The 12,126-nt window shown below is 32.9% G+C and overlaps 1 protein-coding gene across 1 annotated transcript; it reads right to left on the reverse strand.

Moving 5' to 3' along the window:
- Positions 1 to 259: 259 nt before the first annotated feature.
- On the reverse strand, positions 260 to 11,353 carry LOC110008144 (uncharacterized). The gene is made up of 4 exons (XM_088871704.1): positions 11,261 to 11,353; positions 3,686 to 3,802; positions 2,454 to 2,590; positions 260 to 641 (listed from the first exon to the last, which is right to left on the reverse strand). The coding sequence occupies exons 1-4, from the start codon at positions 11,351 to 11,353 to the stop codon at positions 530 to 532; spliced, it is 459 nt and encodes a 152-aa protein (XP_088727830.1). The 3' UTR covers positions 260 to 529.
- Positions 11,354 to 12,126: the final 773 nt, after the last annotated feature.

Consider the following 12,126-nt stretch of genomic DNA (forward strand, 5'->3'; position numbering starts at 1 on the left):
TATGGCATAGGCTCCACTGGATGCCAATTATATGAACCACATCACACTGCTAAAGGCACAAACAGAATGCCCAAAACAGAAAACAGGTCATACAATTATCAAACGAGGATAAAGTATAATTGCTTGCAAACCTTGGTCCAATTTTGCTGAATACAGTCATGTAAGAAACAAACAACAAAGCTCTAGACAATTTTCCTTCTCTACAATTCCAATTATACTCAATTTCATAGCATTGTATTTCAGTAGATAGCAAAATGTAGAGACAAACCACATTAATTTTTCTTTTTTTTTTCAGAAAGTTGACTGTTTCATTGAAGAAAAAAAGAAGAAACACAGGTGTTGGGTCTAGCGTCCCTTACAAAAATTGGGATCTACTAGAACCCAAATGGGCAAGGTAATCCTTTACAAAAAAGCCAAAAAGGAGTCCAATACTGTGACAACAATGAGTTGGCTCTGCAAGGGATTATATAACACCCTAGTTGCAACATGCATGTGAGTAGTGAACAAAAATGAGAGAAAGGCTCATCAGCTAGCTTAGAGGTAGTCCAAGACAGTTTGTGAGGTCGGCTCCATCATTTGCCATGAGACTTGCGAGCGCGTTGGGTGTCCTAAATGTATGCCTCCATGAGACGCTGATAACCCTGCAAGTGAACAATAGAGAGAAATAAAGAAATAATTCTCATTAAAATTCATAATGGCATTGATTACAAGGAAAATATTGTTAAGAAATAACTAAAATTAAATTTTCTAACCATAAAAAAAATTACAAAATATTATTAATTTAATAGAAGAACAAAAAATCAATAACCATAGGATGAATGGGGAGAGTAGCGAGACAGAGAGAGGGAGACGGAGAGGGGAGAATACGAGAAAGAGGGAGATGGAGAATTGGAGCCTGTAGACTCCATGTCTGAGTACTGTGGGGAAGAGGGAGAGTATTGGGGAGAAGAGGGAGTGTATTGAGGAGAGTTGAGGGAACAGAGAGAGTATTGGGGAGAAGAGGGAGAGTATTGAAGAGAGTATTGGGGAGAAGAGGGTGGAGAGTTGAGGGAAGAGAGAGAGTATTGGGGAGAAGAGGGAGAGTATTGAGGAGAGTTGGGGGAAGAGGGAGGGTATTGGGGAGACAAGGGTCTGGAGAGTTGGGGGAAGAGAGAGAGTATAGGGGGGAAGAGAGAGAGTATAGGGGAGAAGAGAGAATGTATTGGGGAGAAGAGGGAGAGTATTGGGGAGAGGGAAAGTATTGGGGAGAAGAGGGAGAGCATTTTGGAGAGTTGGGGGAAGAAGGAGAGTAGTCTGGAGAGTTGGGGGAAGAGGGAGAATATTGGGGAGAAGAGGGAGAGTATTGAGGAGAGTTGGGGGAAGAGGGAGAGTATTCGGGAGAAGAGGGAGAGTATTGCGGAGAAGAGGGAGAGTATTCTGGAGAGTTGGGGGAAGAAGAAAAGTATTGGGGAGCAGAGGAAAAGTATTGGGGAGAAGAGGGAGAGTATTGGGGAGAAGAGGGAGAGGGAGAGTGTTCTCGAGAGTTGGGGGAAGAGGGAAAGTATTGGGGAGAAGAGGGACAGTTGGGGGAAGAGGAAGAGGGAGAGTATTGGGGAGAAGAGGGAGAGTATTCGGGAGAGATGAGGGAAGAGAGAGAGTATTGGGGAGAAGAGAGAAAGTATTGGGGAGAAGAGGGAGAGTATTCTGAAGATTTGGGGGAAGAGGGAAAGTATTGGGGAGAAGAGAGAGAGTATTCTGGAGAGTTGGGGGAAGAGGGAGAGTATTGGGGTGAAGAGGGAGAGTATTGGGGAGAAGAGCGAGAGTATTCTAGAGATATGAGGGAAGAGGAAGAGTATTGGGGAGAAGTGGGAAAGTATTCGGGAGAAGAGAGAGAGTATTCTGGAGAGTTGGGGGAAGAGGGAGAGTATTGGGGAAAAGAGGGAGAGAATTCTGGAATGTTGGGGGAAGAGGGAGAGTATTGGGAAGAAGAGGGAAAGTATTGGGGAGAAGAAGGAGAGTATTCCGAAGAGTTGGGAGAAGAGGGAGAGTATTGGGGAGAAGAGGGAAAGTATTGGGGAGAAGAGGGAGAGTATTCTGAAAGGTTGGGGGAAGAGGTAGAGTGTTGGGGAGAAGAGGGAGAGTATTCTGGAGAGTTAGGAGAAAGAGAGTACTGGGGTGAAGGAGGGCAAGAGGGACAATGAGAAGGAGGGGAAGAGGGAGAGTAGTGTGGCGAGTTTGGGGAAGGGGGAGAGTATTGGGGAGAAGAGGGAAAGTATTGGGGAGAAGAGGGAAAGTATTCCGGAGAGATGGGGGAAGAGGGAGAGTATTCTGGAGAGTTAGGAGAAAGAGAGTACTGGGGGGAAGAAGTAGGGGAAGAGGGAGAGTAATGTGGAGAGTTTGGGGAAGGAGGGGAAGAGGGAGAGTAATGTGCAGAGTGTGGGGTAGAGGGAGAGTGGTGTGGAGAGTTTTGAGACCATGGGATTTCAAGGGACTTCCTTTTTCTTTGTTTCTGCCTTCTTATTTGTCTCTGCCCAGTAGATCTCATTTCCTTCCTTTTTCTCGAGTTTGGTCTCTCTAGAAAATCTCCCATCTGCTTTTCTTTTCTCACAATCTGCACAATATAATGAAAAGAGTAAATCAAAGTGAATCTTTCTCACAATCTGCACAATATAATGAAAAGAATAAATCAAAGTGAATCTTTCTCACAATCTGCACAATATAATGAAAAGAGTAAATTAAAGTGAAATTAAACAGATTGAGGTCTAAGAAATTCAATAATTAATAAAATAGTTAAAAAAGGAACAGATTGAGGTCTAAGAAAATTAAATAAGATAGGAAAATAAGGAAATTTTGGGAAAATATAGAAAAACTAGGAAATACTAGAGACAAATATAACTCTTGAAACAATAAATAAATACCCATTAACAGTAGTTGTAAAGAACACATAAATACTCATTAATAATATAATAACTCAATTTCAATTTTTCTTTATTTTCTTATTTTTTCTGAGTTTATTTAGGATTCACTTTTAAGCCACTGCAAATTACAACATTAAAAGCTAAAACTATATAAGTATATAAAATAAAACCGAAGAATAAAAAGAAAAACAGAAAGTTTTTTTCTATTTTTTCCTTTTTTTTATTTCCGTTTTTTCTTTTTAAATTTTATTTTGTTTTTTCTGTTTTTTTAGATTTTCTAATTTCTCTCTTCTGCATTTTCGATTTCCCATTCCAAAAATTGAAAACAGAAAAGTAGAAAAACAAAAAAAAATGCCCCATATGTATTTCACTTTGTTTTTTTGCATTTTCATTTTTTTTGCTGGTTTATTAATGTCTTTTACAAAACATAAACTAAAACAGAAATTGCAATTTCAATTTTCTCCTTATTTCATTGTTTGGATTTTATTTAGGATTCATCGTCTAAGCCCTTATAAATTTCAATATCAAAAGTTACAACTAATATATTAAAGAAAAACCAAAAAGATAGGTTTTTAGATTTTCGGGTAGTAATTTGAGGGGTTTATAAAATTGTAAAACCCTTCTTTAATAACCTAAAATTGAAACCCAATAGAAAAAAAAAAACAATACAAAAACCCTAATTCTTGATCTAAACCTAAATTGGAAACAAATGTTTCCTTATTTTCCTACTTTCAAAACCTAAAGCACTAAATATTACATACTACTGAATATTTAAATAAACAACTCACCTGGGTCAGTTGAAGCTGGCCGCCGGAACCAGCAGAAACTTGCCGTAGGAGCTTCTGGCTTTTCTTCTTTTTGAATCTTGAGAAAAGAGGGGAACGATAAAACCTCCCTTTCTCTCTCTTATTTAAATAGAAAAGTTTTCCATTATTAAAAGGTGAAAACGTCTAGTCCCTTTGGAGTATACTGTTCATATACTACTTCAATTAAAAATTAGTTTTAGGACCCAGAGTTTTAAATTGAAAATTTCCTTCCAAATAGATCATCTATCCTTAAACCATGTTCCCAAAAGAGCATAATATATGTGCTCTATTAAAAGTTAAAGCGATCTAAAATTTTCAATTACAATAATCTACCTTTCACATATCTCTTTATCTTGAACCTTTGTAATTTGAAGTGTTGTAAAGTTTAGGATATCCCATATATATATATATATCTAAAGTTTATATAAGGCTACAATCTTAAAATGTAGAATTACATATGCACCTCAAAAATCCATCGGAAAAGGTAGTTTAAATGTTGAAAAAACCGGTAATTAGTCATCTCGAAATCGAGATGTATGAATATGAAAAAAAAGAAGATTTTAAGTCTAAAAAATATTGCATCTTGCAATATATTATCTAGACCGTCAATTTTGAATATTTTCATAGGTTGATAGATCTACTTCATTTTAAGTATTTTTGAAGTTTTAAATTTAATAATTAGATATAAAAATAGATTTTGAGAAAATTTTAATAATGTTTTACACCAAAATTTCATGTTATTATACAATTCGGAGGTGTGCCGTAATTAGATTGTTTAAGGTGGCAACCTTATAGAAACCACACCCTATATATATATATATATATATATATATATATATATATATATATATATAGTTTGTCTATCGCAAAGCTTAATTAGAAGAGGATGTGATGGGTGTATATATCATTTAAAAAATTATTTTAATAGGTAACTTAACAATTAAGCAAGGACAAATTTGAAATTTTTATAAAAGTACAATCGTATTATGGAAGTTAGTGTTCTGAAATTTATTTGTAGAGTACTCTTGTCTTTTTGTAAAAATTTCATCTTTACCCGTTAGGGAGATGACAAAACTACCCCTTGTCTTGTAGTAATATTTACAAAATTGCCCTTACTTAATGATGAAGATATCACAAAAGATAATTTTTTAAAAAAAATAGACCATAAAGTTAGTAAATCCACCATTCACAACTCTCTATATATTTAACCTTTGTAATTTGAAAGGTTGTGCAGTTTAGAATATCCTATATATATATATATATATATATATATATATATATATATATATATATATATATATATATATATATATGGGAAAATGATGAGATTAGCCTACTAGTTCATATGAACATATGAGTCCAACAGCCTAGATTGAATCTGAGTCGATTTAACAGTCACAACCTCATTTAGCGTTTGAATTTTAATATTTTTTCTGCAAATCCAAATAACTTAAAATTTTAGGCATGTGTTTTTTAAAAATATTAGAATCTAATAAAAATATCAAAAACATAATTTGCAAAAAAATAACTAGGCCAAAATACGTTTCAAAGGTATTTTGGTCAATTTATTTTTCGTGAATTATTTTTTAAATATTTTTATTAGGTGTGCCTTGATAAGAATAATGGAAGCCTAAAATTTCAAGTTATTTAGATTTATAAAAAAAATGTAAAATTAAAACACTAAATGAGGTCGTGACCATCAAATCGACCCAAATTCAATATGGGCCAGTGGGTTCATATATTCATATGAGCTAGTGGGCTAATATCAAAATTTTCATATATATATACATATATATATATATATATATATATATATATATATATATATATATACTGAGAAATTGGGATAACAATTGAAGTAAATTGGTCTTTCACAAACGCTAAATTCTATAATTCCTAATAAGGAATCAGAAAATTTTATGTGTCTAATGTCTCTTAAGCAGAGAAGGACTGAATTATTTAGTCCGGTTCGGGTTAAGGGCTTAACAGCTTGCACTAATCCTATATGCAAATAGTTGTAACCTTTCTTTTTATGCTCCTCTAATATGTCTTTAGATAGAAGGGAAAAAGTGTCATGTGATTTAATGATAGAAATTGTTTTTCAATTGTTTTTATGGCATAATCACTTTTGAAATGAAATGATCCTTTTCTATATACTTCACAAAATGGGACTTTAGGAATGTGCCAGTTTTGTATACTTTTTTCTATATTGGAAATAACAATTTCTTCAGTATTCTTTATAACTGATCTCGACCTTTTAAAAGTTCTAGCATTAAACCTTAAAACGCAAGGGTTTGATATGGAATTCAATTCGCAAAACATTGCTATAATCTACCACATTTGTTATAAGGTTATGAATATTATTTGCCTTAATGTAAAAAAAATGGATAAAAGAAGCCAAACTATATATTTTCAAACTAATGTTGAAAAATCAAATTTAATTGTTCCTAAGACAATAACTTGGAACAAAGTCAATTTACTAATACAATGGAATTTACAAAAATGAAACTCCTTCTTGACCTGTGCAAAATTCTAATGTCAACTCTATAGTTTAATTCCCTAATGGGGAAGTCCAAATTCAATTCAATCCTCATAGGAGTGCTAGAATTCATTTAGCATCACAAAGGTCTAGAATTCTTGCTAGAAGTTCTACCTCCTCCATTCCAAATACGGAATATGAGCATTCACATATGTGTGCTATGTTGAAAGAATTAAAAAGAGTGGGTGAAATACAACAACCCATTTATAACATTGAAACTCCAAAGACTGAAAATTCCAGACCAACTTCACAAGGACCACCTTTTCTGATGTAGAATATGATCCTCAAATTAATGTCATAGAGATTAACACATTTCAAATTAATTATGAAAAAATTGAAGTTGATTTTAGTGTTGATCATAATAAAGATGTCAGAGACTGGTTTCTAAATAAAGGGATTGAAAGATCGAGACAATATATCAAAGAAAAATATATGGAGGCTATGAATAAAGCTAAAGGAAATATGTTATTTTTTAGATGGTTTGGAGAAATTTTTGTTAAACAACATAAACTAACATTTCTATTTGAATATATAAAAAAAATATCTATTAGAAAAACTCCCGACATCAACACATTAGACTCTCAATATAATTATTATAAAACCTCTAAAGGAGAAATAAAATCTAGTCATCCTTCAGGAGATATTATAGTAGATGTTAAGGGAGCCACTGTTGTCCCATATAAAAGAACTAATAATTCTAATATGGAAGGATTTAAAACAATTATAGAACATAATAATTATACTAATCTCTATCTCAAATCCATAGGAGAGCAAGCAAATAGAATAGAGGATTTAGTCTCTAAAAAAGATACTCTGGAAGATACACCTTCATCTTCAAAAGAGATACTATCTTCCATAAAAACTACTGCTCCCTTAGTTTTTAAACCCTCAATTGAATTACCTAAAAACATGTTTAGATTATAGCCTATAAGCTCGAAATTCCTAGATGAAGTTATATCTAAATTAGGGAATCTAAAAATAAATGAAAAAGGAAAATCCTATGATAAAATTCAAGGAATCTCCAACAATATGATTGAAGATAGTACTGATGATTGTTCTGAACATGATATAGACATTTTGGAGAAAATATTTAAATAATCAATTAACACTAAGTCTGATGAAATAAATAAAGTAGGATATGGGATTAAAACCAGACTAACAGCTCCTACAAAAATGTATTATCCGAAACCCTCTCCTATTGACATCCAACACGAAAAAGACATCCTTATGGGATTTGCCAGATATGATGGTAAACCAATTGTAGAATAGAACTTAGATACTCTCAGTGAGTACCAGACTCTTACCCTGCTTAGACATATGATGATGTATGCTACCGCTAGTATCAATAATGGAAACCAGGACCCGGATGTGGCCTAGGCAATTATAGTAAGATTTACAGGACAACTTAGAGGCTAGTGGGATAATTATCTCACTGAGACAAAAGAATTATATTCTAATTGCTAAAAAGCAATATACGAGAACCAGAACAATATAGCCAGATCAAATACAGACGGTACATATTACTGAAGATGAATGTGTGAATACTCTGATATATACGATTGCCCTTCATTTTATAAGGAATACTAGTATACTGACTCAAAGACAGTCATATTACTTACAAAATCCCAGATGTCCTACCCTTCTCTATTACAAATGGTATAAGGATACCTTTACATCCAGACTTCCTACAGTTGAAGACTGTAGAGCTAGTTATTGGAAAGGACATTCATTGCTGGACTTCCCAGATTATTTGTGGAAAATGTCAAGAATAAGCTAAAAGCTAAAAACAATGGTGAGTTGAATTATGATTTTTTTACTCTAAGAGAATTGTCTGCTGAAGTTTGTGCCCCAGGCCCAGAAATATGCACAAACCTAAAACTAAGAAAACAATTAGAAAAACAAAACCTGACAAGAAGAAAAGAGTTAGGTAATTTTTGTGAACAATTTGGTTTTGAATCTATAAAGACAAAACCCCACAAATATCAAATTGATAAGAAATGATTTGTTAAAGCATACAGAAAAAAATCTAAAAGATTTAGAAAGATAAGAAAAGGGTTGGTACTGAGGAAGATAATAAAGAAAATCTTCTAAAAGAAAACCGATCATCATTAGAAAATATGGTAAATTTCGACATCTTGCTATTAAATGTAGAACCAAAAGAAAGATAAATACCTTAAATATTGATGAGGGCCTTAAAAGGCAACTCTGTCAGGTTCTATTTACTTCTGATGACGATTCAGACTCTGAAGAATCTATTAATATTATTGAAGATTCTGACTCCTCTACAAAGAAAGAATTAGGCAATAATTCTGATTGCCAATGCGATTATTATAAATCAATGTCTTATGATTGGATTAGAAATTAATACTTTAACCCAAGAAGAAAATCTCATCTTGAATATTATAGACAAAATTGAGAATCCCGTTGATAGAAGAGAAGTTTTACTTACTTATATTTCTAAGTTAAAACCTAATGAAGAATTCTCTGAACAAAAAGACTATTATACTAAACCCAATTATGAATTTAAAAATATTATTAGTATAATAAAACCAAAAAAAAAATCAAGAGGAACTTCCAAAGATACTACTATGAAAGAATTAAAATATGAAGTAAATAATATTAAACAAGAAATAAAACATCTTAGATTGAAATTGAACAATTTGAAATCCCTCAAACTGGAGGAAATGAACATGTTATCCCACTTGTGGATGAATTTGAAGACCTTAGCATCCCTGAAAACGATCATATTTTTTATAAAAATATGAAAACCTTGACATATGTCAATCTAGTTGATAAGGTTATATCTAAAAAATGCCACACTTATGTCATAATTGTGGTTAATAACGAATTCAACTTCCAGACTATCCCCTTAATCGACTCAGGCGTTGATTTGATTTGTAGTAATGAAGGTCTTGTACCGCCTAAATATTTTAACAAGACTATACAAATTTTCAATACTGCTGATGGCAAGAGAATGATGATCACTTATAAACTTTCAGATGCAACAGTCTGTAACAATAGAACATGTTTTATATTACCATTTATAAAGGTAAAAGGATTATCCAAAGTTGTCATACTGGGGACAGCTTTTTTGAACCTCTTATATCCAATAAAGCTACTGGATCTTACCGGGATAGAATCTGAAATTGATGGTCATAAAGTGAAATTCGAATTTATTAACAAACCAAAACTAAGAGAAATAAATCAGGTTCAAAATCAACTAAAAAATAAATAAAAGTTTTTATTCTCCCTCAAAGAAGAGATAAATAATAAAACCATAGAGGAAATATTAAAACATCTTAATATTAAAAATGAAATTAAAATATTTCAAGATAAGCTTGAAAAAAAATTAGTGCTGATATTTCTAATGCTTTTTGGAATAAAAAACAACATATGGTAGAATTGCCATATGAATCAAAATTTGATGAAAGACTTATTCCAACAAAATCTAGACCAATTGAAATGAATAGAAGACTATTCAAAATCTGTAAAAAAGAAATACAAGATTTATTGGAAAAAAAATCTTATAAGAAAGTCAAACTCTCCTTGGAGCTACCCAACTTTTTATGTAGAAAAAGAGGCAGAACTAGAAAGAGGAGTTCCAAGGTTAGTAATCAATTATAAATCATTAAATAAAGCATTGAGATGGATTCGGTATCCAATCCTAATACACCGGATTTATTAAACAGACTATTCAAAGCTACGGTTTTCTCCAAATTTGATATGAAATCAGGATACTGTCAAATCCAAATCGCCGAAAAAGATAAGTATAAAATTGCATTCACGGTACCGTTTGGACATTATGAATGGAACGTATTGACTTTTGGACTAAAAAATGCTCCTTCTGAATTTCAAAATATTATGAATGAACTATTTAATCCATACACGATTTTTACAATTGTTTATATCGATGACATACTGATATTCTCTAAATGCATAGAGCAACATAGGAAACATTTGAATCTTTTCCATAAAAATATTATGCAAGCTAGTTTGGTAGTCTCCGCCAAAAAGATTAAACTCTTTCAAACAAATATCTGATTTCTGGAACATAATATTTCCTAAGGTACTATAACTCTTATTGACAGAGTCGTACAATTTGCTGACAAATTTCCTGACGAAATCAAAGATAAATCTCAATTACAAAGATTTTTAGGATCTCTTAATTATATTGCGGATAATTACAAGAATCTGGTGGCTGACTGTAAACACCTTTTTCAAAGACTTCGAAAAAATCCACCAAATTGGGGGGAGCAACATACTCTCGCCATAAAATTCAGACACAGGATTTAATAATGCAACACCAGATGAACATTCAAACACATGATTTAATAATGCATAGAAACAAACACAAGATGAACACAATAGGAGGAACAAAATACAATATTTATAGCAAAAGAATAGATGATTAATAACAAAACTGAAAACTTCATGGAATAATATTAATAGTTCGGCACATGACTTACATTAATCAATGACAATAACTAGCAAACAAACACAACTGCTCCGGGACATATTCCGGTACCTCGCTCTAGAAACAATCACACAAGAATTATACACACTCTGAGATATTACAGGGACTCAAAGCTGAAACTGAAAACCAAAACCGAAGACTGAAGACTCTCCAAGACCTGATGCCTTCGAATGACGCGTTCTTCCCTTTATATAGAGGGATGATGGACTTCAAATTTTTTATTAAAGGTCCGGAAAGATGCTTCCAGCTGGGTCTTCACATGGTTTTTCATGAAAGATGAAACAACAAGGTGTCGGCAATAGACATGTGGCCAGTAAGTGGCTACAGGAAAAGTTTCTATAGTGATGAAATATGTCGGTAATAAACAGGTGGCCGACAAGGGGTAAATGGCTACAAGAAAAGTATTTGTAGTGGAGATTCTCTTCCTGTGGCTTAAAGTGTTCTTTGTCAGGCAATAATTGAATTGATGGCATAAGTGCTTTCGTCAATTGATGGACCTTATGTCCTGGATCAGGTTGGAGTCGGGCCGGCCCTTTGTTCTTGCCTTATCGTCTGATAGGAGTAAGGACTCCATAGGAGTCATCTTCATTTTCTTCAGCATGGTCTTCCTCCTTATCTTTGAGGAGGTCAAGGACATATCATCTGGCTCTTCTTCATTTAGAGCTGATAATACTTGTCTTTTAAGTTCTTTATTTGATAAATTCGGATTATGCTCTTTTAAGAGCTTGAAATATTCATCAATCTTATTAGGAATTGGAGTCTCAAGATTAGCTTGTATAAGCTTTGCAAGTTTTATATTTTGTGAGTGAAGATAAGTATCTTCGAATGAATCCCATCATTTTATCATAACTCTCCTCTCTAAATAAGGGAGATAATCTCATTCATTATTATTAGGAGTTATCATATATTCTCATCTTAAAATCCAAGGGATCTCATATATTGTTGTAAAATGCATACATATGTTTACTTGATTTATTCTTTTATTAGACGCCAGAAAGAGCTCATATGATTCTTTAGGATTTTCTGGATAGATGTCTGGAGTAGGTCCCCAGTACAACATCCATCTTTTAAACCATTGTGGAAATGCACTTATTTTAGTGCGTAGTCGGAATTGTAAAAACCAACTATGGTTCCTTTGAGGATTTTGAAATAGCAAGACTACATCCCAAGCTTGTATGTAGTCATAATAATTGTAAGCCCAGATTTTTAGGGTTCCTACAAGATATTTATGTTTCAGGGGATCAAAGCCTCATTCTTCATATGTGATGATCTTTAAGATCTGAAATTTTGAATAGCCAATATTCTTTCATAATATTCTCGGGTTTTGTATCCTGTTTCAGGATGCATATTATCTATAAGATAAACATCAGCTACCTGATTAGGCTCTTTTAGAGCATGCTTATTTTCAAT

The sequence above is a fragment of the Amborella trichopoda genome, chromosome 1, assembly GCF_054954075.1.
Source record: "Amborella trichopoda isolate Santa Cruz 75 chromosome 1, AtrichopodaSantaCruz75HAP2 v2.0, whole genome shotgun sequence".
Lineage (NCBI taxonomy): Eukaryota > Viridiplantae > Streptophyta > Magnoliopsida > Amborellales > Amborellaceae > Amborella > Amborella trichopoda.